The sequence below is a fragment of the Oreochromis aureus genome, linkage group 3, assembly GCF_013358895.1.
Source record: "Oreochromis aureus strain Israel breed Guangdong linkage group 3, ZZ_aureus, whole genome shotgun sequence".
Taxonomy (NCBI): Eukaryota; Metazoa; Chordata; class Actinopteri; order Cichliformes; family Cichlidae; genus Oreochromis; species Oreochromis aureus.
The window spans coordinates 4260938-4287763 of NC_052944.1; the positions used below are offsets into that span (position 1 = coordinate 4260938).

At 42.2% G+C, this 26826-nt stretch overlaps 3 protein-coding genes and 1 non-coding gene across 4 annotated transcripts; 3 read left to right on the top strand and 1 right to left on the bottom strand.

Moving 5' to 3' along the window:
- Positions 1-1562: 1562 nt before the first annotated feature.
- On the top strand, positions 1563-7790 carry eif4a1a (eukaryotic translation initiation factor 4A1A). The gene is made up of 11 exons (XM_031749462.2): positions 1563-1680; positions 2850-2892; positions 2999-3131; positions 3237-3376; positions 3484-3652; positions 4123-4232; positions 4338-4481; positions 4567-4704; positions 4802-4891; positions 5618-5697; positions 5964-7790. The coding sequence occupies exons 1-11, from the start codon at positions 1658-1660 to the stop codon at positions 6106-6108; spliced, it is 1215 nt and encodes a 404-aa protein (XP_031605322.1). The 5' UTR covers positions 1563-1657; the 3' UTR covers positions 6109-7790.
- On the top strand, positions 3826-3966 carry LOC116327814. Its single transcript, XR_004200027.1, has one exon. It is a non-coding gene; the product is annotated as a small nucleolar RNA SNORD10 (small nucleolar RNA).
- A 3121-nt stretch (positions 7791-10911) lies between the features above and the next one.
- Positions 10912-14847, top strand: sox19b (SRY-box transcription factor 19b). The gene is made up of 2 exons (XM_031749474.1): positions 10912-11984; positions 13507-14847. The coding sequence occupies exons 1-2, from the start codon at positions 11323-11325 to the stop codon at positions 13766-13768; spliced, it is 924 nt and encodes a 307-aa protein (XP_031605334.1). The 5' UTR covers positions 10912-11322; the 3' UTR covers positions 13769-14847.
- A 3642-nt stretch (positions 14848-18489) lies between these two features.
- Positions 18490-25693, bottom strand: mpdu1b (mannose-P-dolichol utilization defect 1b). Its single transcript, XM_031749473.2, has 7 exons — positions 25530-25693; positions 23567-23632; positions 20904-21036; positions 20691-20776; positions 19794-19912; positions 19333-19443; positions 18490-19145 (listed from the first exon to the last, which is right to left on the bottom strand). Exons 1-7 carry the CDS (start codon positions 25654-25656, stop codon positions 19026-19028), a joined length of 762 nt encoding a protein of 253 aa, XP_031605333.2. The 5' UTR covers positions 25657-25693; the 3' UTR covers positions 18490-19025.
- Between the last annotated feature and the right edge of the window lie 1133 nt (positions 25694-26826).

Consider the following 26826-nt stretch of genomic DNA (forward strand, 5'->3'; position numbering starts at 1 on the left):
TTCTTAGATCATTTCTTCAGCTCGTCACATTGTGGTTTGTTCCTCGTAATAGTGATCCCAGTTCTGAACAAGGTTCTTACTGCGCTGTGGCTGCACCAAACCAGACTCTCCCCAATGCTGTTTCCTTTCTCCGGAGAAGCTGGGGTGCACTGCTGAACATGTCGCTAAACTCTACTAACTGCATAAGTCTTTGCACAGTTGGATATTATAGGATATAATGCAGTCCTATATTGATTGCATCATCCACAAAGTACAAAGGGGGCCTTACAGTGACCACTATCAGGATGTGGTGGGTGAGGGGTCTGAATGCGTCCCTCATTAACCTGCAGTATCAGGTATTCAGCCAGCTCTTTGTTTGCAGAGGGGATGGTTGCAGACCCTTTCACACTGATACCTGCTGTAATGGGCGCTTCGATCACTGCCACAACACCTTTTCACAGTCCCTTTCTAACGGCTGTTAAAGTGAAGAAAGCCTCTGCAGTATTTTCCTGAGTGATAGGTGTCGACACTCAGACAATACATAAGCACCGATATAAGAGAACAAGCCAAAACCAAAACCCAAGTGCTTTTTTTCTTTGCAGTCCACATGATGTGAAGTCAAAATCAGCCCCATACAGAAAAGCAGTTCATATCTGATGAGAGAATCCACCAAGAAAATGCATCGATCTGTGTAGAAAGTGGGTGAAATTTTGCTCACAAAGAAATTAGCAGGCTAGTTGTTTATGGTAGTTTAATTTTAATGGAGAGAGACAGAATATTAGATCCAGAAATAAAAAACACATTAAACAAAAGTAATAAAACCTAATTTCAGAGCAAATATCACATGTAGAGACTAGAAACGGTCATGGTAGTTCTTCATATACATGATAAGACATGGCACTTAGAAAGAGAGAAGTTCTAAACCAGGTACAGATGCCACATTATTGTCACTGGGACAATGTTCAGTTTAATTTCATGGTCTCATTTTGTGGTTATGGTTTGTTTCACATGTTTCTTTAAAGCCTTAAAAAGTACTATTATATAAATGTGTTTTTCAAGCTTTATTTATTTATTTACATTTGTGGAACTAACCTACTGCACTCTCATCAGATTTTTCCATCATCCAGATTCAGTAAAAAAAATTGAGATAATCAACAGAAATAGTTATTTTTAACCCTAACTCTGTCCCGTGATAGAGTATGAATACATTTAAAGAGCAGTGTGTTGAGTGATCCATGCATATTACGCACAAGACTCATCTCTGATAGGCTGTAAATACTCAACGTGATGCTGGAACATTAAGACATTACATGACCCAATTAAAAAATTGCATTTATTTTTTATTCGGCGCTTGTAAATGTCTGAGGAAAGCAGCGGGGACACACCTGGGCAGGCGGACTGAAGAAACCCGGTTGCGTCACCAACGGATTCCGTAAAAACTGAAACCCCGCCTCTTTGGCTAAAGAACTCGGGCACGAGCGTGAATTACGAGCATACTGTAAAGGAAACGGTCCGCCCCATGGGTCTGCTTACTTTTACATGACGTAGAGCTCGTCCAATCGCAAATGCCTGTGGGCGGGACCACAGCTAAGTGACGGTGAGCTTTTACAATGAGAAAGCCTCTTTGTGCGCATAACCTATATAAGAGATTTCTGCTGCGGATTCTTTCTTTGAAATAATGTCGGCTGAATATGATAACAGGTAAGGAAGGCTACTTTTGGTCGCATAAATTGTGAGCTCTAGGGCTTATTTTCATTTTCAATCCGTCATATTTTTACTCGATGTTCTCAAGAATGCACATTTTTAACGGAGTTTTGTAGTCGAGTAACATTCGAGGACTTTTTGTCTTAGATGAACATTAGGACTCTTCGCGTTTCAGGAGACGAGTGTGAAATAAGATTTAATGTTTTAGATCGTTAAAGTCATGCTAGTCAGAAGTTATATTAGTCTTAATGCTTCAGATGTGAATACTGACTGCGGTCGTTATCGGCATCCGGCGACAGCACGTGAACAAGCCTGGTGTAGGCCTTTAAAAATTCTTCCTCTTTTCATTTGTAGTAAGTTGATATTGAAGCCAAAAGATCGGAACTACGACACTTTCGGGTGTAATACACCTGATTGACCTTATTTTGTCTGTAAAGGTGGATTAATGCTGTTTCGTGGTGTTCGGTGGAGTCACATGGTCTTAGTACGGATGGTCGGCGTTTTGAACAAAGGCCGCTTTAAGGCCGCTGAAAATGGACGTTTTTCCGCTTACACGCGCTGCATGTGGTGGAGCTGTACGCTGCCTTCACAAAGCGCTGTGCCTTACGCGTTTAAATGAACAATTGCTTTCGCCGACTTTGTCAGTTACAGACTAGCAGGCCCTGTTGCTAATGGCTAATGCGGAGCAGGCCGCGGCGGCAAGCCGCGAGGCTTCTTCTACCACTTTCCTCTTAGCATCGCGGTTAACTCTAAACGATCCGTTCGCTTTGAACACAAAGATGTCGGAGTTTGTCGACTAGTCGGCCACATTCGACGTGGCGGCGTTTCCTCTGTAAAGCGTCCTCCCGCCCCTGACTCTTCCTCCCCTGAATGGAGAAACGACCATCTTGATTGTATGTAGCAAAAATGGCGGCCTCTCCACAAGGCCTCGCGTCACAGCACAAGGGGCGAAGGCTTCTTTTTTCACGCCAAGTTTGGGAAGAATGATATAACGTGGAGCCTGGTAATGATTATATCAGCACGTATACTAAAGGGGGATATTTTTGTGCTACAGAAGATTTTATTTTTATTATCATTATTCGTGGGCAGAGGGGATTTAGTTCATTATGGTCATTTACAAGTGTAGCTGGAAAGGAATGATAACCGTGAGTTTCTGTCATTCACAGAGACAATGGCCCTGAAGGCATGGAGCCAGATGGGATCATTGAGGTAAGTCTCTCATATGAAACTCCCACAAACACTGATGTTCTTTTCACAGCAATAGGTTCAGAATGTAGTTAACTGACCTATGTGGGACTCTTTCTAACCTTTCCAGAGCAATTGGAACCAGATTGTGGATAGTTTTGATGAGATGAATCTACGGGAGACCCTGCTCAGGGGAATTTATGCCTATGGTTTTGAGAAACCTTCAGCTATCCAGCAAAGGGCCATTATGCCTTGTATCAAGGGTAAGAGTGCTTTCAATATGTGATACTGTCTGTTTCTAATACTACTTAGGAGTTAACATTTCCAAGAATTCCCTGGATACTAAATTGCACATGTTTTAATTTCAGGTTACGATGTGATTGCTCAGGCCCAATCTGGCACTGGGAAGACTGCCACCTTTGCCATTTCCATCCTTCAGCAGATTGATGTGGAGCTGAAAGGCACTCAGGCTCTGGTCTTGGCTCCCACCAGGGAGTTGGCTCAGCAGGTTGGCTTCCACACAGCCTCTCCCAACACTTGTGACATATTGTGCAATAGTATCTCTCATATAGCCTTTTGCATGGCTTAATGTCTGGTCTTTGACTCAATCTCCAGATTCAGAAAGTGGTCCTTGCCCTGGGTGACTACATGGGCGCCAGCTGCTATGCCTGCATCGGAGGGACCAACATCCGCAGTGAGGTCCAGAAACTGCAGGCTGAAGCCCCACACATCGTGGTGGGAACTCCCGGCCGCGTCTTTGACATGCTAACTCGCAAAAACCTTTGTAAGTCTTCGTGAGAGGGAGTTAAATCCTACTTTGTTTGAAATTTTGTTACTATAAGGAAAGAACATTAGTCTCTTTGGTCACTATGATCACCTCAGAGGTCAGTTATCGCTTTCACCCCACATTGTAGTCTTCCTTCCTGTGTCTGTTCCTGCTTGTGTATGATAAGTGCTGTATAATGATGAAACCCATGCGTGTCAGCTGACACTGTACGTCCCTGCTGTGGTGTCGCTTTGGTCGGCGTTCTGTTGGCTCAAGCTTTCATGACAGCAGGGTCCCAGAGGCATGATCATACGTTCATTACTTCTGAATACGGCACCTTTACACCTGAAGACACTTCATTACTGAAACCTCATTAGTGGCACGTGATCCCTAAACGCAGTTCCATTGTATCTGTGTGCAAACATGGATTTAACTGAATGTGTTATGTGCCCATATGATGTGTAACATGGTTGTTCCTTTTTTTGCAGCTTCTAAATACATCAAAATGTTTGTGTTGGACGAGGCTGATGAGATGCTTAGTCGAGGATTCAAGGATCAGATCTACGAGATCTTCCAGAAGCTGTCGAGCAACATCCAGGTTGGAGAACACTCGTGTCAGCGCTGTAACGGCCGAGTCAAAGGTCCTGGCTTGAAGTATGGAAAGGGCCTGTAGCTGACAGATATCTCTGTAAATCTCTTTAAGGTTGTCCTACTGTCTGCCACCATGCCAGCCGATGTTTTGGAGGTCACAAAGAAGTTTATGCGTGAGCCTATCAGAATCCTCGTGAAGAAGGAGGAGCTGACACTTGAGGGCATCCGCCAGTTTTACATCAATGTGGAAAAAGAGGTGAAAAACATGCACTCGTTTTCCCTGTGATCAGGGTGTTTATGCTGAGCTTGCTGTGCTAACGGTCTGACCTGGTGGTCCTCAGGAATGGAAGCTGGATACCTTGTGTGACTTGTACGAAACCTTGACCATCACACAAGCTGTGATCTTCATCAACACAAGGAGAAAAGTGGACTGGCTTACTGAGAAGATGCATGCCAGAGACTTCACAGTTTCTGCTCTGGTACGAACCTCTTTGTCTTTTCTTTGTGATGTGTGAACACGTACACGTGTGGAAAAACTTTCGGTACATGTTGTAAGATTTCATTACGTCTTTTCAGCACGGTGACATGGACCAGAAAGAGAGAGACCTGATCATGAGGGAGTTCCGCTCGGGCTCCAGTCGAGTCCTTATTACCACTGACCTGTTGGTATGTAACGGCTTCTTTAGTGCTGTTTGCAGTCCAAGGTTCCCTCTCCTGCCAGCTGCAGTGTTGGTAAAGGACTGAAAGTTCCTTGGTAGAGCAGAAATCTGCCCTCCACTGTAGCTGGGTTGAAATCCCTGACTCACAACTAATTGGCAGATTACACTTATTCCTGTAGAACACCTGAGAGACTTCTGAGTAAAGGTGTGGTGGGTCATAGAAACTGGACCCACCACCTAAAAAAGTGGGGTTAGCACTTATTGAGGACATGAGTGCACAGAAAGATCCAGGTGTACCACAGGTGTCTGAATAGAAACTGAAGTATTTATGTATGGCCTAATTTTAATTTGTAGATGGACATAAAGACCTGGATGAGCTCTAATTCAGGTCAAACTGAGGTTATTGTACTAACCAGATTCGTACTCTGAGTGGCATTACCTTGGCCTCCAGTAACACTGAGGACCAATGTTTGACCAGGACATGTCCTTCAATGCACATATTAAACAAATATGTAAGACTGTTTTCTTCCATTTGTGCAACATCTCTAAATTAGAAATATCCTGTCTCAGAGTGACGCTGAAAAACTAGTTCATGCATTTATTACTTCCAGGCTGGACGACTGTCCCAAGTACTCCCTGAAAGAGTACAGAGTGTCTTTCTCCTGCACTGGCTCGCTGTTAGAGCCACAATTGAAATTGTGCCATGTAAGTAAAGGTGTTTGTTTCTTCTCAGGCCAGAGGTATTGATGTTCAGCAGGTTTCCCTTGTCATCAACTACGACCTGCCAACCAACAGGGAAAACTACATCCACAGGTGAAGATATAAACCGTTTATAGACATGATTGGTTAATTTTGAGGTTTGCAGTTATTCACAACAGGCAAATTTAACTGCTATAAGACAACTTTGGCAAAATTGTTACGTGGCATGTTAATCACATGACCCTGAAGTTGCATTTATTGTAAAATGAAGCGAGCACTTTGTCTGACGTGAGCATAAGCAGTAAACCCAAAGACATTCCTGTGATTTGGACCAGTCCACATGTCTACAGTGACCTTCATCACCTTCTTGTTTTTGACAGGATCGGTCGGGGAGGTCGTTTCGGCAGAAAGGGAGTAGCCATTAACATGATAACTGAGGATGACAAGCGAACACTGAGGGACATTGAGACATTCTACAACACCACCGTGGAGGAGATGCCCATGAACGTGGCCGATCTGATCTAGAAGACTCCCCGCTTCTGTTTGTCCACCCATATCCGATTGTTTTAGAAGTAAAAGCTTGTTTCCTACAATACGAATACTAAAAACTTCCTTTTCTAAATTCCACCCTGAATTTACTCTTTCAGCATTTGACATGATTTTGGAAGAATAACTTGCTGACCCGCTCCATCTGCCATTGTCTTTTATCGACCCTGAAATTCTCCCAGCGGTTAAATACTCTGCTTCACGCCAGAACTGTTTCCAAAAGCACATTTAAAGTCCAGTGATGACATTATACTTGCTGATTGTTGGCAAAGAGACACTGTTGATTTGAAGCTTGTGTGAGATTTGACTGTTTGCAGCGTCGGTCGGCTGACCCGAGCAGTCTGGACTCGACGGTGTTCTGAATGAACCGCGGTGTGATTGACTAGCTCAGTATTTAAACAATCTTCAGTGTATTTGCACAACGTTCATCGCACGCCCACGATCATGTTTACAGCAGTCTTTGGGTTCTGGAAGTAAACGGGACATGATCAATAAAATGAGCTGTACAGTGGCTGACCAATTTGATCCTCTTTACTGCTGTGCTTTTTCTGCTTTTCCTCCTCTCCCGTTCGGGCCTGTTCAGCCATTTGTACAGTAGAGTTCAGATGAGGAGTGCTTGCAGGCAGAAACGGTGAGTTGTAGCGATTTGGCCTCCTGACCCAGATCCAAGCGGGTTTTTGTTTTTTGTTTGTTCCCCCCCACCCTCCATCTCCAGTTTGTTGAGATTGGATAATTTTTTTTTTTTTTTTTTTTTTAAACAGGAAATAAGATTTCAAAAGGTTGTGGTCATGTTTTGTAACCTACCTCATCCAAATCTTATAGGTGAATGGGGAGTGTCATCTGGACCAAACTACAAATATAAAAGTATATAGAGATTTTTATCTTGCTTTCCACTCCACCAAAAGTTTCTAAGCTCTCGTATTATCTCATGAGGTGTGTGCTATCAGTGCTAATATTTTTTTTTTTTTTTCTCCATGTATGGATTGTTCCCCTCCCCCTCTCCTTTTTTTTTTTTTTTTTTTTTTTTTTTTTGAGACAGTGTATCAGGTTTTCTACATTGGATACTGTATAGTATTTATTTTATTGGTCTTTAAAAGAAAAACAATAAAAACATTCTTTTCTTTTTTCTTTTTTTTAAGCTGTAAAGCAGCCCTCTGTTGGCCAAATCCTGTGTGGTGTCTACTTTTGTGGCAAACCTCACTCAGTGAGGTGGGCGATGGAGTGGAGCAGTCATTGTTAGAGCTGGAACTCTTATAATAGTCACATCTTCAGACACGTTTGTGTCAGTGTCTCTATTGCATTTTCCATCATTTATTTTCCCCTTGTCTTTTTTTCCCTCCCAATTAAAGAGCTCATAAAGAGCTGAATCTTCATTAAAAAGAGTCACAGCTCTGAGACAACAGAAGCATTATAGGACTGAATTAATTTGCTTTTATTCAGATATTTGATGTTTGTGTGAAAAGGTGTGGAAGCCTGACCCACACGACCGTGGGTGCCGCAGCTAAAGACCGTACCAGTTTACTGAGGCCACGGCTGGTTGATGGACTCTTGCATAGAGTGCAATTCTTCATAATAAAGTACTAAACATGTAACGCCATAAGGCATGTCTATGATAAGGTAAAGATACACGTGTGCATTTGTAATAAAGCTGGAATATAAAATGATGAAATAGAAAAGCATACAGTGTTTTTCCTCTGAGCAAACAGAAGCTTTGTGAGAAGCAGCCTCGCACCATCAGCAGGTTCTTCAAAACTGCAGGAGGCCATCAAATATATAACGTCTCCGTCCACTAGAGGGAGACGTCGATTCAGCCTTACTGACATAATCAGCCCTGTACTCTCTGTAGCACACATGCACACTCTTGTGGATTTGCATGTTCTTTCTCTCCCAGCCTCCTGGAGGAGCGACAGTTTATCCACAGACTGATTTCCAGCTCACAGGCTGAGATGTAAGATAGAGAAATGTTAGCCCTGTGATGGCCGGCCAGCCTGTTCTAGCTTCCCGTAGACCCCTAATCGTGTCTGCACACCCTGAAAACATGATGCAGATCTCTACTTTGTGGTCTGCTTCTCAGGTTAGGTGGTCCCTTTTCCAAAGGCGCAGTTTGTGGTGAATATACCCTGTGCCCATCCCCCAAATGCCACATGCACACTGTGGGTACCAACTCGCTCCCTGTTGGGTGTTGGATCGCAGGGTTGAGAGATGGTGGGATGGGGTGGGTGGATTATGTGAGTGTGAGGCTTGTAAAAAGGCTGCCATGGTCTTTCTTTGTGTGACGGATGGCTGGGAGGCTGAACGGGCCTGTTTTGCATGATAAGAGAAGCCAGCGTAGGGAAGAATAGAGGTCTATTCAAGCCCTGTCATCCAAATCCACCCTCCTGCACCAACCCATCACCCACCCCTTCATCATCCATCCCTTCATCATTGCATCCCTCCTCCTTTCTTTTCACCTTCATTTTCTGGCCTTCCCTGTTTTCATTGGTTATTTCTCCCCCTATAAATCTATAGCCTTTACCCGCTCCTCTGACCTCCAAACCCCGTCTTATTTTATCCAACTTTATTTCTGTTCATTCAGATTTCCCCTCCTTTCCATCAAGCTGTTTGGACTTTGATGCGTTCCAAAACATTTGAATCCCATCGTTATTTTGTGGGTCTGCTGAATGAGGAGATATAATGGAAATGTCACGGTCAAAGCTCTTTAACATTAAAAGAGTCTCTGATTCTCTGACATGTTCACACAGTCAGCAGGAGATGGTACGGCATAATTAAAGTCATCGAAACAGCCACATAGTACTCTGTTATCATTCTTTAAAGTTCTGATTGTGAGTACTAATCAGAGCTGGCTACATTGTCCAGGTCTTTACCTTTCAATATAAAACACATGTTGTTGTGATTTGGTGCTGTATAAATAACGTTGAAGTTATTGGATCTAAATTCAACCCAAACTCTCACCTGAAGCTTCTCGTTATGATTGTCTCATCAGTGTTGGCTTCAAGGACACGCCGATAACTGATGTTAACACATGATTTTGGTTACGCACAAATAGAACAAACACTTTTAATTCAGCTTTTTCAAACATCCCAACTTCACGTCACGGTAATGAAATTATTTTTATAAAACTACCAGGGTCAGAATTATTAATCCCCTCATCGTAATTTTTTGTATTGACGTTGCAACAGCCGTTTGCTGTAGTTTTCAACAAGACTCGCACATCTCCAAAGTAATCCAAATACATTCTTGGTGACTTTCAAGCTCCTCCAAATTAAACTGTCAAGGACTTTCAATGGAATTCAAGTCAGAGCTTTTTTACTTGTTGCGCTGAAGGTGGTTCACCACGAGAGTCGTATGTTTGGGGTTGTTGTCATGTTGGAGGGTAAAGCGACGACCCTGACCCAGTTTTGCTGCCGACTGCTCCAGGTTTCCAAAATTTCACGATTCTTTCCACTTTGACGACATTCACAGTTCCAGACGCTCTGAAGCATCCCTACAGCTTAGTACTCTCGTCATTGTGTGTGACTGTGGGGATTTTGTTCTTTCTCCAAACGTAAGCAGCGTCTCTATGGCTAGTTTTGTCTCATCTGACCAAAGGACGTGCTTTCTCCAGGTTGTCCTTAGGGTATCTCAGTCTGTCTGCACGGTTTCCATTGGTCTGCTTCCTGTGCAGGGTCCAACTAACTGTCTTCTTTGAAATTACAATTGCAACTGTGCTACTGGCTTCACTTGTGTGTTGGCAGTTGTTCTGGGATCTTTGGATGCATCTCTCACTAGTCCTTTACTTCCTACCTCTGTAAGGCTTGTTCTGGCTCTCTTTGAGTTTCTTGATGATACTTCCACTCCAGTTCTTGACAGCTGGAAATGCAGCAGTAACTTTCCATATCCACCTCCTGAGTTATGAACACCAACATATCTTTTCCTTAAGCTAAACTGATTTCTTTTGTTTTTGGCATGAAGCTTTCTAAAGCTGCAGCTCAAACTTCTATTGGATGTAAACTGGAAGATAACCCTCAGGCAGATTTTACCAGCTATAAGTTTTACAAAGTCATTGCACACCCATGGTTTGTGCCATGGCTCAATAAAATGGTTAGTTTTCAGGAGCCATTTTTAAATAATTCTGTTATTGTGTGCAAATAGAAATAATTAATGCTTTCTAGAGAAAACGTGTAGGTTTGAAATGTTGAAACTCTCTTGCTCTGTTAAAAACTCTGGAACCAGAGCTGCGTGTGTGAAACAGTCCCGACAGGCTGTGCGACACAATATGTCTCTGTTGAAATGAAATTTGTGGATCTTTGATGGTTTTTCTCTTTCACCTCCCTGACCAACCAGCGGCAGCATGCGCTCCTCTCTCAGCCGGCCCTGGCTAACAGTTAGAGGGAGTTGTGTCTCCTGTGTTGCCCACAGAGGAGCTCTCATCGTTGGGGGTTTCTTTGTGATATTGTCGGACGGTTACCTCGCAGTATCAAACACTGTTGTTGTTGTGCTTTATAAAGAAAATTGAACTGGTTATAAACACAAAACACTGTTTACTCTTTTAGTTTTTGTTGTTTTTACTATTTCAGCTTTTATGATAATAGATGCATTTATATTTGCGGATCTTTCGAACCATATTTTAAGCCCGGAGACGCGTAACAGTCTGCGTGGCTGTCTCCACAGACAACTTTGCTAAAACCGCGTTTCCAGTATATAGTTTACAGTTGCCCGGGGATTATTAAGATCGTCTTGTCTTACTGGAATGCTTCCTCTCACCAACTCCGTCATCAACAAGTGTCTCACGCACCCCCGGAGCCCTTTCAGTTGCAAATGCACACGCACAGAATGAAGCTTTTTGCCATTCCCATTGGTTCATGCCTGACTGCACGAGAATAGGAGAACTTTGGGAGTGAACAGACAGATGAGTTCAGTGTGTGAGCTGGCTGACTGACAACAAGTGGTTTTCCGCAAACTCTTTCACTGCAGTGAAACCGCAAAACTTTACTGTGACAGTGTATCTCAGTGCTAGTTTAATGACTGCCTCGAGAGACTTTTAATTTAAGAAAGGGGGGGCAGGTTGTCCGCTGCAGTCTCACGGGTGTGTCGTGCGTAAGCCCCGGGTAAACGTGTAACTAAACCTGGCCAAAAGTCGCCAGATTGACGGCGACGAAGGCTCCCGAGTGCTCGATCGTTTCTTTGTAACTCAACTTTCCTACTTTTCCCAGCATGTACAGCATGATGGAACACGAGCTGAAGCCGACTGGCCAGCCCCCTTCTCATCAGACCTCCCAGGGAATGTCACCGGTCACCGGCACCATGACCGGGAACATGGGCAGCAATGGAAACTCTCACCCGAGCTCTAAAACGGCATGCGCACCTGGAGCCGACCCCATGGATAAAGTCAAGCGGCCCATGAACGCTTTCATGGTCTGGTCCAGAGGGCAGAGGCGCAAGATGGCACAAGAAAACCCGAAAATGCACAACTCTGAAATCAGCAAGCGGCTCGGGGCCGAGTGGAAACTTCTGAACGATGCTGAGAAGCGGCCTTTCATTGACGAGGCCAAGCGGCTCCGTGCGGTCCATATGAAGGAGTACCCTGACTACAAGTACAAGCCACGACGCAAGACAAAGCCTTTACTCAAAAAAGACACTCAGGTAGGCAAGTACCCACTGACAGCGGGAAACCTGCTGGTGGCAGCGGCACAGAGCCAAGGTGGGAGCCCCAGGATGGAGAGCTATGGCTGGGGCCCCACCGGAGGATACGCCGGCATGCAGGGCGAGGCACTGGGCTACACGCAGCAGCTCCACCGGTATGACCTGTCAGCTCTCCAGTACCCACCTGCAATGACGGCGCCGCAGACGTACATGAACGGGGCCAACTCATACAGGTGAGTGTGTGTCTGCGTTTCTGCAAAACAACACCCACGCATGTTCCCAGCGCACGTTAAAGATGGCAAAACACGCAGAGATACGATGCTGAGCAGCAGCGTTTAAACTGTAGGCTACTTCTTCATTGGCCTTCTCCAAACTCAGGTCAAAGGTGTTAAAATCGGGTGAAAACGGAGTGTGCAATTGTTCAGTTAGTGCGACTTCATGGTTCCTTGGACATACACTTGACGACACTGAAGAATTTATTTCTCTGTGCTGAAAATCCCCCCACTGTTATATTATTTTACACAATTTCCTTGTTGATTTATAAAGTATTCTGATTCTGATTCTGATTTCAAAAAACGAGTCTGAGAAATGTCTTTTTATTACTGAATAAAAATTAAGGTACCAGAAATAAGTCATGCTGGATGTTCTCTGACTGCCACGGGACTCATTATGCTGGAGGCACATATGTTGCATCCATTCCCACCGAATCACAAAGAAGTCTACATATGATTGAGCAACGAGGTTTGTCTGCATTCCTCTGCCTGCAATCTTTATCAGTATAACTTGTTGGCAAGCAGGCTTGCTCTGTGTGTGGTCCCTACCCACAGACCCCCGTCCAAACCATTGTCCTGTGTTAGGGGAGATTTTGCCTCCTAGCACAGATCTCATGACCCTAAACAAAGTCTGAGGGCTTGATAAATTCTCTGGTGTAAGGATGGATGATGCTGCAATTTATTGCAGTAGTTCCAAATTTGATTGGTTCTGCTGACTCGTGTGCAGCTGTATCTGTCACTGCATTCTTAAATACAGCAGTGGAATCATTAAACCTTCAGACTTTTTCCTTTAAGCTTTTAAACACAAGTCGAACCCAAACTTTACAAATTTTCTCAGACAGTATTTCCAAGATTTATCTGGAACACTTATCAACTTTATAATCCATCCAGTCTCTTCCAACATTGAAAATATCTTTCTATATTTATTTAATGAATACATTTTAGTGTCGAAAATCCCTGAAGCTGGCACGGTCTCCTCTGTAGGTTTACAGACTGATTAAATCAAACACAGTCTGCTGTGCACTCACTCATTTACTCGTGTCTGTTGCAGAGTTCACGCTGTGCTTTGTTAACATACTCAGAACTTTTGTACATGATTATAGCAACAAGTCCCCAGTGCAAGATGAAAATATGTATGTATAAATTCTCAGTATAAAAGAAGTAATTCTGTATCGCGCTCTGTTAACTATATTACACAGAGCTACACAAATATCTGGTGCTTAAAGGTTATCTGGATATAATTACTACACATGGCACCGGGTTCAAATAACTATTGCAGAATTTCTAGTAATGCATTAGTGTGTTTGTAAAATGCCGATAAAGCGCTGTAACTAGCTCGGTGCACACTTGTTCATATGGTGGAAAAAGACAGGACAGAGTCGTAATTCAGCAGTACATCCTGACATTTTTATTCCAAAAATAAATACGTTGTTTTGAAAAATGTTCATGTCGTTTAACTTGGACTGCCGTCTTCACCCCACAGCCCCATGTCATACAGCAGCAGTCCACAGCAGCCCAGCCCTGTCACTATGTCCATGGTGAAATCAGAACCAGTGTCCCACTCTCCTCCTACGGGAACGCCAAACCACCATCGGGGGGCTTTGCAGGGCGACCTCAGAGACATGATCAGCATGTACATTCCTGGACCCGGAGGAGATGCCAGCGACCCTTCGACAGCACAGAGGGGCTACACCAGTGTCCAGCAGCACTACCTCACTGGAACTGTTCCTCTCACACACATCTAGGACTGAAGAACGGTTCACGAGCAGCTAGAGAGGAGATGGAATCGGGTGTGGAGTACTTCAGAGTGTCAGCATAAAGATACAAGTGGTGAAGTTTTTGATGATGCGTCTGCAGTACGACAAGTATCCGAATGTACTCTTTGGTGCCACACGGAAGACGCATCCAGGCCACACATGCAGCGCTGAGACTCCACCCACCACCCTGCCACAGACTGAATGTCTTGAGTGAAACCGGGGTGTCTGTTTTGTACATAACATGTAATATTTTCTAGTGTTTTGTGTATTATAGAACTTGTGTGTTAGAACCAGCCTAAATACTTGCGATACTGGCTTTCATTACGGTTCCAGCACAGTCAGTGCTGGTTGGACTGGTTCCCGTGGCCATGTCTTCGTTTGGCGACTGTCACTTTCTTCCACCTGAAATCATGTGATAGCCACATCACCTGAGCTGCTGGCAATTCGTTAGTGCTGCTGTGACGCGTCAGCAGGAAACTCGAGAATGAAATGCACAACTTGAATAACAGAGCTTTTAAAATCTAACTCTTTGCGACGTGGCTTTGGTTTAGTAACCTTGTGTTAGATCAGGATTTGTACTCTTCAGTTACATTTGAATGAAATGAAACAAACTTCTGTTGGACAATCACCACCGTGTCTACAAGGAAAAGGACTGGCTTTGTGCAGTAGTACCTCCTACATGGAGTAGAAGCAGCAGCCTCAGTCAGAATCACACTTTGGGCTCTAAGATGTGACTGTGTTTACTGTGTGCAGGTGTTTTATTTGCTATAATTTAGTTTTAGGAGATTTTCATGTTTCGATGCATCAGTCTGAACTGAGCATGCTGAATTTATATTCATGTCATCTTGCGCTAGGCAGGTGTAGTATTTCTTTTTCTATGCTTTTAAATAATTGAAAGGATTTTTATGTGAACTGCTAGATTTTCAGTTGGTCTTGCAAATGTCTCCACACAAGGACGCTGGATTGGAAAAAGACCAGAGTTGTTTTTAAATGAACTGTCAGTTGTATTTTTATAACTTTTAAAGAGAATGGATACGTGTTCCTGATTAAACCTCAGAAAACCTTTATTCTTGTTTCTAAACTTTTTGCAGTAACAAACGTTGAGCTAATGCTAATTTCTTTTTTAAGTTTAGTCCTGGTTGGATTCAAAGTGTGATCTTCAAACACAAACTGGACGTGTCATTCACGCACTCTGATATAATTCTGTTCTAATCATCATAACTGAACTATGTCCAGCAGTCGGGGTTTAACCTGCCCAGTGTCATGTGTAAGTTACCGTAGGCAGCATTTATGCAAACAGGATGTATATCTGAGCTCTTATACTAAGAGTCCTGATTCCTTTTTGATGAAAAAGATTTGTGGCTTTCATAATAGCATTAATAAATTAGATATATGCCAACATGTTTCACCAAAATGAAATAACAGCAGCTCACTGAGTTTCCACTCCAATGACTCACTGATCCAGCCTTTATGCTCTCACTGGCTTCTTAGTTTAGATTATAGTCATTCATCCATTTGCACTGCTGAGCTGGGCTGGATTAGGTGGGAGGTTGTGGGTTAGAATACTACAATTACATAGTGAATCCAAGTAATTCTGTAAATGATTTCCTCTTAAAACTACTCAAGAGAACAATCATGAGCCACATTTACACAGACTGATGATTCTGACATTGTTTTAATACAATTTGATTTTTCACCGTTTTAATGTCGGCCTAGAATTTATCTGCTTTGATATTTGAAGTTATTGAATGCCAATAAGTTTCTACATGAATTATTTGCACTTTTATCGAATTATAATATTTGCTTTATGAATGCAGTATGAGTATACCCCACTATAGTATAATGGAGGGTTTTTGAGTATGAACGGCTTGTTTAATGTCAGGTCTTCATTGGATAAGTCAGCACTTTGTCCAAACCATCATTTTGTTCACTTTTTTCCCCTTTTAGCCATTTAAAAGTGGACTGGTGTGTTTTAGACCATTATTCTGCTGCATAACCTGAAACCCTGAAGGCCAAACATCATTTCATGCTTCAGGGCACAAACTGATGGTCCGACATCCTCTTTCGGGATTTTCTGGTAGAGAGCAGAACTCATTGTTCCATCAATTTGCAAATTCATGGTTCCAGCAGGTCATCGATCCTGAAGCACCAACGCAGCCGCAGACGGTCACACTGCAGCCATGTTTGACTGTTGGTAAGGTTTTAATGTGTGCGTGAATGGGTGAATTGACTGAATGTAGTGTAAAGCGCTTTGGGGTCCTTAGGGACTGAGTAAAGCGCTATACAAATGCAGGCCATTTACCATTTACCATTTATTTTTATGAAACACTGTGTCGGCTCCCACAGTTCACACTAACAAACACTAACACATCCCTGATGGATGGGACAGAGTTACATTTCTGTATCAGACTCATGTGATTTTCCCCAAAACTTTTTTTTTTTTTTTAGCTCTTTTTCACTCTGGAAATCTATGAATGCCTCTTTGGCCCAATCTGTTTCTTCCTGTTGAATCATGAACACTTAGCTGAGGTAAGTGAGGCCTGAGGTTCCTCTGATGTAGTTCTGGGTTCTTTGATCACCTGCTGGACACGTCAGCAACACAGGCTTGGAGTCATTTTGGTAGGCCGGTCACTCCTGGGAAGACAGCCGCTCTGCTAAGTTTGTTGACAACAGTTCTCACTGTGGTCCGCTGGAGACTTGGACATGATGTCGATGATTTTGTTTCTGATCCGTTTGTGAGTTTCTTTAGATCACAGCATAAAGTGTTGCTCTCTAAACCTTCACTTTGTCAGACAGGTTTAAGTGATTTGCTGATTCATCAGTTCTGGCAGTAATCAGGCCTGCGTGTAGCGTTTGATAATCACAGTTAAGTTATGATTTAAAAATGGATAATTCCTTTTTCACTTTGGACAGCAGGTTTGGTGACTTTGTTCCTCTTAATAAATGAAACTGTCCTTCAAAAACTGCATTTTGTATTTAATTGGGTTAATATGAAAATTTGTTTTAACATCTGAAAAGTGTTACAAATATGCAAAAAAAGAAAAACAGGAAGAACTTTGTTTCCACTGTATCCTGTTGTCATGATGTTCTGAGTTCATTAGTTGTAGATTTTTGCTTTCGCATAAAAAAAAAAGGAAATCTTTGACTTTAAAGCTGAATTGAAAAAGCTTTAAGTTATGTTTCAGAGACAGAAACAATTCTGTCCTCACTTTTCCTCCTAACACTTGGGACAAAAATGAACCTAAAGCGGGAGAACACAGGGGATCATGTGATAGGTGAGGATGAATTTTGGGGGCTGGGAAGGCAGGACAGGGTGTTCTCTATTGTGCCCAGAATTATTTAGAGCTCGATTATTTACTTTCTTATCTTTACCCTCTTTAAAAATTCACTTTCCTTAGTCTCTTCCTTCCTTTAGACTCGTCTTTCCTCCTCCCCCACGTCTTTCCACAGAAAAAGCGAGTGGATGGCCCGTTCGTAATTGGCCGTTTCAGAAGCACATTGTCCGTGGCTTTTCAAGTCGCAGGTGCATATAGTAAACCCGGAGTCCCCGCTCCTCCCCTGGGCGTCTTTGTTCCCACTCCCCGCTTTCCTCACTCCCCCACCGAGCAGAAAATTAGGGTTGCTTTTTAGGACTTAGTCCACAGGCTTAACCCTTTCACCGAGCAGCGCCTTTCTCATGGAAATGGGAGGGAATCACGCACTGGCTAATCGGTCACTGAGGGGAGGGGATAGGATCCTGAGGAAAGGGAGAAAAGATGAGCGCACTGAGACCAACAACAGGAGGGGCATAACAACGTAGAGCACATATAAGAGACTCTGCAAAAATCTATAGCTTCTCAGAGTCCTTCAACACGACATATTTTAAGATGACACACACATCTCTCTCTCTACACATCTTTTATCTCTTGGAAGGCGATATGGACCCTCCTAGGATGTGGACCTTTACAACTTTCCCACAACACCTTTCATTCTTAAAATATAAAACAGGGATCTTTTAGGAAGTAACTATATAAACCAAGAACAGCAAACCATGTGACATGATAACAGAAGTACCATGGGAACAATCGTTGACCATTTCTTGTAAGTGGGAGACGTTGGAGCACACGTTTGTTTTTTTGCTGAGGTCCATGGGACCATGTGAGGATAGGAATTGGATAGAAGGGGGAGAAAGAGTGGTGTGTGGGAGGAGGAGGAGGAGGAGGGAGAGTCAATGGAAGGATTTTCTGGTCCAGTACATCTCCTCACCTAGCAACAAGCAATGAGGCTTCAAAAAGTGGTTGCCATGGATATGCCAAGAGTGACTTAAAAGTCTTTACAAAGAGCTGCAGTCATTCTCTGTTTGTGTGAGTGTTGTGTGAGCATCAGGTGGTGGTTACCAACAGAGTTTTAAAGTGGGATTCAGTGTTTACATCCAAGATTCAATTTAGTTTTATTTAAATGACAACAAATCACAACAACAGCTCTTTATTTTGTAAGGTAAAGACGCAAAAACCTGAGATTCACTAACTCTTTGCAGGACGTGAATCTACACACACACACACACACACACACACACACACACACACACACACACACACACACACACACACACACACACACACACACACACACACACACACACACACACACACACACACACACACACACACACACACACACACACTCTCTTTATGTGATGATGCAGAAAAGAAAAACTGTAAACCTCCAACTTAAAATCACAATCTTTTATTTCACCTACAGAGAAATTCAATATCAGGATATGCTGTGCTGCTCACTGCTGTTACAATCAAGTTTAAACAAATCAGTGGAATATATATGATAAACAAAAGTGCCAGATTACTCATCGTGGTCTCGTCTGACACAGTTTCCTCCACAGAGCCTTTGACCCTGTGACCATCAAAACCAGTGTGAACTTTGACCACAATCAGAAAACTGCATCAAAGGAATGTAAGGACAGTCACTGCAGGGAGGGAGAGGACTCGAGAGCCAGCAGCTCGATCCATAATTTCAGCCCACCACCAAAGCTGCCCTGCTGTTAATCATAAAAGCTGAATGATCAGTTTGGCATGTTACAATTTCACCTGTACGTCACAGTCAGGTGCATATCTGAAATACCATGTGTCCCAAAGGCTTTGTACAAACATTTCATGTGTAAGTTTGGTCTTCCAAGTTTAAAGACACATATCAGTGTCTAACGAACACGTAGATGGCTCTCTGTTATTCACGTTTAGTGACTGTTATTTGTCTATTCCCCCTTTTTCTTCTGAGGTGAACTGTTCCAGTAGTAAAGAACCTGCAGAGCAATAATGCCGTTGCAGGTTGAGGATGTGACGTAGGTGAGTGCCATCAGTGAGTCTCCAGTTTCCTGTAAAAAGACAGCATCATGCTAAATAATTTACTTTTTGGGGAATGTGAACCATGTCCTCTATAATGAGATATTAGTTCATTAAAGAGGTAAATGTAACCCTCTGATCAGGGATAGTCCCTGTAAAAACTGGTGCTCAAACCAGGGCAAAGACACGGAGGTGTGCATTGTATTTTACCCGTCTCACCTGTACTGAGGTAAAGATGCGTGCAAGTGACCCAGCGAACAGCATGAAAACAGACACGGCGGAGAGCTGGCCGGTGTGACCGTTAGAGTAGTTGGTGGATGCCTGGATGAGCTGAGAGAACCGGACAGATTATCACGTGTTACTCAAGCATGAGCGTCTGTTTGATGGAGGCTGACACATTCTTCTTTCTGCATGTTGTTAGTGGACACTGTGTAACTGTAAAGCTGGATTACAAATATTCTGTTTCACTTCATCGGATGGCATGTGTTAGCTGACATATCGTACACACCATGAGGACAAAAAGTCTTGATAATGTATTAAAAATTCATCAGTCTGAGTACTGTGAATACTGTCTGGATGCACTGTACTGTGGCACTGTGGCACAGGAATGCCTGAAAAGCCAACATCTGAAAACAGCTACAGATGATTTGACAAGATGTGTGTGACCTGTGCAGGCCTACCCTCCCAATGATGATCGCCGGCATGTTGAAGGCCTGCATGGAGGTAACCACTGACACAGGAGTCACTGGGGACAGGAGCAGGACCAGCAGGCTAAAGTATATAACCATGAATAGGAGACCTGCAAAGGAAGAAACATATCGATGTAACAATGTTAAACTGAATTATTTGTTTCATATGGAAGCCCGTTTCAGCCACTAGAGAAGAAGAAGGGAAAAAAAGTATCCATAACTCAAAATTTCAAGTCGTTTTCTCGAAATTTTGAGAAAAGTAACTCGAATTTTCGAGTTAGCTCTGCCAATCAGTAATCTACGTGAATGACGTCATTTTCTTGTTTCCTGGGAGGATATGGTGAGCTACCAATGTATAGCAACAAATTGGTGCTTCGAGAGAACGTGTGCTGATAGTAACGCCATGTGATTCAGCTAATAACACAAGGATTTCATCATTTGTGAAGCATGAAAATACTCAAAATACACAAACACTGTTAGCTTAGCTGTAGCATTTGTAGCCGAGGGCTTCAGCTTCTGGGTAACAAGGAAATGATGTCATTCATGTAGATACTGATTGGCAGTGCTAACTCGAAATTTCAAGTTACTTTTCTCAGTTATGGATACTTTTTTGTTTTTAGCAGCAGAAACAAGCTTCCATAGTTTTATGCATTATGGCTCAATTTCATTATAAAATACTAACATTCAGTTAAGACTAGCTATCAGATGTAAAATGTCTTTTTTCATGCATATTTTGGTATTTATTAACATCAAGGGGAGAAGTCAAACGACTGGTCATTTCACAGTTATACGCTACACACATACATGCTTGAGGCGACTACAAGCTTCACAAAATTCTACAACGACCGAAGCAGTTCTGGTAATAGTTCAGTTTGCATGAAGTCTTACCTGTGCTGGTTCTTTTTCCATAATGCTGAATGAGGAAGCCAATGGTGACTGTCTGCAACATGAGGAAAAGAGCCTCACCCCAGGAACTGCAGTGACATACGGCATAAAGAAAACCTGGACCCTTAATAAACAGTGATTACAATAACAGATGCAGAATTCAGAGCGCCTTGTGTCCATTTCTGCTTTACAGAACCAAACCAAATATGGTCCAACCTGAAAGGGAAGTTGTTGGCAACACTGTAAGCCATTGTCCCTGTGATAGCCAACAGTTCCAGCAGCACAGACTTGAAGCTCAGCCCCTCAGCGCTCTTCGCTCCAAGAAGCTTTAAGATCTGAGGAAGCTTCACTGTTAAAAAACAATTGGGGAAAAAAAATTATGTAAAGACTGAAGGCATCTGAAAAAAATGTAACATACAGTACTGTACAGAAGTCTTGCACCACCCCTCACTTCTTTATATTTTCTAGGAAAACAGGTGGAAGATGGGTGCAGCGATTTATTGAAGCAAACAATCGGTTTTCGATTTATACAGCGTATACGCTATCAGTCAGGAGTTATGGAACACCGAATTGAAGTCCAATGAGCAGCTTGAAATGGTACAAAGTAAGTGTTGAACTGTCAGAGGTTAAATAAAGGTAAGGTTTCCCCAAACTGAAAAATAATGTGAATTTCAGAATGATACAAGAAGGTCTTTTTCAGGGACAACATAGGTTAACAGTTTAAAGCTGCTCTGCAGCAGTGGAGGCTGATCGAGCCTGGTGCTACTAATTCCTACAGGTGTTACTTCCAGCCCCCTCTGTCTGCATAAAGCAGTGTTGGACACACTGTGGTACCAGACCCTCGTCAGCATCAGCTGAACAGTACTGTACTGCAGAGAGTAGTGAGATGTGAGAAAAAAGCGATTAACAATGGAAGAGGGACAGACCATCATAACACTTATCAATGTAGGTCTGTGCTACAGACGCTACGTCCACACTAATATGTTTTCGTTTGAAAACGCATCGTTTTCTCTCCGTTTTGGCCTCTCGTCCACACTGAGACAGCATTTTCGCTCAAGGAAAACGCAGCGTTTTGAAAATGTTCTCCAAAGCAGATACATTTGAAAACGCCTTTTTCGCGTCACAGTGTGGACAGCGAAGCCGGAGCCTTTTCGAAAATGATGACACATTTTAGTCACGTGAGGCAGTCATGTGACCAATTAAACTAAGATTGCTTATTTATACTATGCTTTGATTTCAGAGTGCAATGAGACATTAAACTGCATAATCTTCAATAAAAACTGGAAAAATTGGTGTGTTCTGAAACTTTGGACCAGTAGTGTGGATCAAAAAACAAGAGTTTGTACAAATTTAACAGACTTGACAGTCAATGTTTGGTCATTTATTCTTAAAAACAAACAAAACAAACAAATAACAGCCTAAACTGTCTTAGACAAGTGTTCCTGTATAATTTCTTTAAGTAGCCTCTAGGAAGGGTTCTACAGACTTCTTGAAGGAAAATCCAAAGCTCTTCTTGGGATGCCGTCTCCCGTTTGTTCTGCTATCTTATCGAGATGATCCCACACCACATTGATAATACTAAAGTCTAGGTTCTGGAGAGGCCCATCCATGATTGATAGAAAAACACACATCATCATCCTATTGACAGTCACACATTTCCCAGATGGTAGATTTTAAATTTTAACGTTTTTTTTTGCGTATAATATTTGCGAATAATAAATTAAAATAAAGACTAACAAGAGGACCCTACTTGGGAAAGCACATGTGTTTGGCACAACAAAGCATAATTCTGCTTGTAGAATAATTCTACATATTTGTTATGTAAGACTCTGGATACTGTGGCTCCTCTGAAAAAGAAAGCCTCAAATCAGAAGTACTTTACCCCATCAGTGCCAACCTTAAAGCAGATAACTCGTAAGCTGGAGAGGAAATGGCGTGTCACAAATTTAGAGGATCATCATTTAGCCTGGAGAAATAGTTTGCTGCTTTATAAGAAAGCCAGAACATCTTACTATTCGTCACTGATTGAAGAAAATAAGAACAACCCCAGGTTTCTCTTCAGCACTGTAGCCAGGCTGACAAACAGTCAGAGCACTGTTGAGCCAACAATCCCTTTAACGTTAACTAGTAATGACTTCATGAACTTCTTCACAAATAAAATTTTAATCATTAGAGAAAAAATTACCAATAATCATCCCACAGATGTAATATTATCTACAGCTACTCTTAGTACCATTGATATTCATTTAGACTCTTTTTCTCCAATTGATCTTTCTGAGTTAACTTCAATAATTACTTCCTCCAAACCATCAACGTGTCTTTTAGACCCCATTCCTACAAAACTGCTCAAAGAAGTCCTGCCATTAATTAATTCTTCAATCTTAAGTATGATCAACCTATCTCTAATAATCGGCTATGTACCACAGGCCTTCAAGCTGGCTGTAGTTAAACCTTTACTCAAAAAGCCATCTCTAGACCCAGCTGTCTTAGCTAATTACAGGCCAATCTCCAACCTTCCTTTCATATCAAACATCCTTGAAAGAGTAGTTGTCAAACAGCTAACAGATCATCTGCAGAGGAATGGCTTATTTGAAGAGTTTCAGTCAGGTTTCAGAGACGGGGAAGTCATGTGATTTTCTGTTTTCTCTGCATTATTGTGGGGTTTTTACCTCATGATATAAAGCACCTTGAGGAGACTGTGGGGCTATACTACATATGAAATATGACTATAATTAATTATATCACTAAACTTAAATGAAATTGATGTTTATTTATAATTACAAACAAAGAAGCCAAATAATATATTCTAACGTTTTGATTGACTAAGGCAGCCATTCAGATAAAGGCAGTTACAAAAAAAGGTGGAGGAAGCATTTTACCCATCACTGATCCCAGTATGATGCCGATCCCCAGGCCTTTGCTCAGTACAATCTTCAGACATGGCACTGGAAGAAAACACAGGCTGAATGATTATCAGGACCTTTAGCATGTAATGTCTGCAGCAATGCATTAATATGTATATTTATTATTTTTTATTTGCAGTAAAGGAAAACAGTAAGTTAAGTGAAGAAAAAAATCGATGCACTGTTAAACTGATTTTGAATAAAAATTGTAAAGTTGCATAACAAACCAAACATGACGTTTGTTTCCACAGCAAGGATATTAACGTTAACTAAACCTATTTGTGAAGAAATATTTAGGCATCTTTAATTTCATTCTGTGTTTATTTAGTAATAAAGCCGAAACTAAAACCAGAAAAACCATTTTGGAAACTAACCGAAATGGAAACAACTCAACTCGGTTCAAAGCATCCATTCATCCACCTTCTGTCGCGTATCTGGGCTCAGGTCGCAGGGGCAGCAGTCTGAGCAGTCCGGTGAGACCTGGGTCTGACTGAGGCCTCCTCCTGGTGGGACATGCCTGGAACACCTCACCTAGCTGGTGTCCAGGATTCATCCTAGTGGATGCCTCAGCTGGCTCCTTTCAATGTGGAGGAGCTATGGCTCTACTCTGAGTCCATCTTCAATGACCAAGCTCCGTATCTGTGAGGGAGAGCCCAGCCACTCTTCGAAGGAAACTCATGTCTTGGAATTTGTAGCCGTAACCTCTTTAGTCACTACTCAGACCTTGTGACCACAGGTGAGGGTATGAATATAGACTGACCGGTAAATCGACAGCCTTGCTTTCATACTCCAGCCTTGCTCTCTCTTCACCACAACAAACTGCATCCGCATCGCTCCAGATACCGCCCCAATCCGTCTGTCAATCTGGCATTCCACAATCCCCTCACTCAGGAACAAGACCCCAAGAACTTCTCTACTTCAGGCAGTAACCTATCCCAGATTCAGGGTGGGCACTCCACCCTTTTCTGTCTGGGAACCATGGTCTTTGACATTGAGGGGCTAATTCTCTTCTCCACAGACAGCTCCAGTGCAAGCTGGAGGTCACAATCCCGAGAAGGTATAAGAACCACATCGCCCGCAAAAACCAAAGATCAAATTCTGAGGCCACCAAAGTGGTCAAAACAACATACTTTAAAACAAAAACTAATTTAAATAAAAAAATCATAATAACTCTGTACCACAGGTTGTGTCATAAATACATTTTCCTCTCTGAATAAGATTTATTTCTAACTCCAGTAAAAGAAACAGAACACACTCACAAGTCACGGCAAAAAGCATTACAGTAAGTTCACCTCAACAGTAAAGAGACTGGAACTGCAGGTGTTTGGATTTTGTGACCAAGAAATCACGGAGACATTTTGCTACACTTTCTTTATAATCTCACGAAAACGAAGCCATCTGATGGTAAACTTACATTTGTGAATAATGAACTTGGCAAAAAGCAGCGTTTGATTAATAAGAGAAAAGATGGATAATATAATAAGAGCTAACAAATATGACATTTCTACAGTAAATAACATCATGACTTAAATCTATGAATCAGCTTTAAAGACATTTAGTTCACCTGTTTTTTAAATGAACTTTTTGAGAGAAAGTGAGAGAAATTAAACACAAATATTCCTCCAATAAATGTTTCCTGTTTGATGTTTTTCTGACTTTGAAGTTCGTACTTGGAGTACCACAGTGTAACTGACACAGTGTTGCCAGTCGTGTCGTTACTTTGTAGCAGACTGGTTGCTCAAACGAGCTCCTTCATTGGTTTGCATGCAGCTACTTTCAAATATCGTTACAGTTTACCTTTTAAGCGTTCCGACACCAGATGACTCTCAGTTTATTTTACGCCTAACGTGGAAACGTCGCCCGTGTCCTGTCATCAGACCCTCGGAGTTACACTTTTCGGTAATAAACTGCGCTTGTCGAACTACGACGAGCCTCTTACCGTCTAGAAAGTTGAACTTGAGGAAGAACTCGTCGTAGCATGATTCTGGCATAAAATAGGTCAACAGAAGCCCTTTGAAAGGATCCATAAAAGATAAACCCTCAACGACAACGGCTTCTTCCGCCATTGTGAAGACGTGACGTCGCCGTTTAATGTGTAACAGAAAGAAGATCCCACCAGTTCAAATGACATCACAAATGTTCCGCTAACAGTGTGCTGTCATAAAGTGCTCGACTCCATCATGTAACAGTACAGGAATGTTTTAGTTAATATCTCACATATATATCAGTTACACAGGTATTACCTAGAAGGTAAAACCCAACATTTCTAGAAGCTGAAAAAGTGTCTTTGACAAACGATGGCGCTGTAATTAACTGTAAGAGATAGGATATCAATCAAATTCACTGCATGATTAAAGTGGAATCAAGTGCAAAGTAAATCACACTTATTATGGTTTTAGGTTGATTACTATTTCAATTCAATTTCTATAGCCTCAGTTCACAAGAACAATCGCCTCATGCTTGGTGACAGTGGAAAGGAAAAACTTCCTTTTAACAGGAAGAAATCTCTGACAGAATCAGGCTGAGACATCAGGTTGGCCATCTGGCATGATGGTTTGGGGATGAGGAGAGAAAGCCAGAGATTAACTAATAAATAAATGCAGAGTGGTGTATAAACACATAGTGAGTGAAAAAAGTGAGTGAAGAAGAAAGTCTAAACCTTTTGTAGTATAACTAATGGAGGATTCAGGGTCATCTTATCCAGCCCTAACTATGAATTTTTTTTTTTTAAAAAAAGCACATTTTTACATGCAATTTTAATATTAGAGACGGTGTCTGTCTCCTGAATCCAAACATCCTGCTGGTTCTGAAGAAGAGGGGCTTGAGAGCTGAAGGCTCTGCCTCACATTCTACTTTTAAATACTCGATGTATTTAAAGCACAAGTAAACCAGCAGTCTGAGAGTGACTGCACTATTGGGGTGATACTGATAGGTTGTTAAGATAAGATGGGGCCTGAAGACATTGTATGTGATGAGAATGATTATAAATTCAATTCTGGATTTAACAGGAGCCAATGAAGAGAAGCCTGTATGGACAAAATATACACACTCTTTCTAGTCCCTGTCAGGACTCTTGCTGCAGCATTTTGGATTAACTGAAGGCTTTACAGGGAGTTTTTAGGACTTCCTGATAATAATGAATTACAGTAGTCCAGCCTGGAAATAATAAATGCACGAACTAGTTTTTCAGCGTCAACTTAGAGATGTTGCACAAATGGAAGAAATCAGTCCTACCA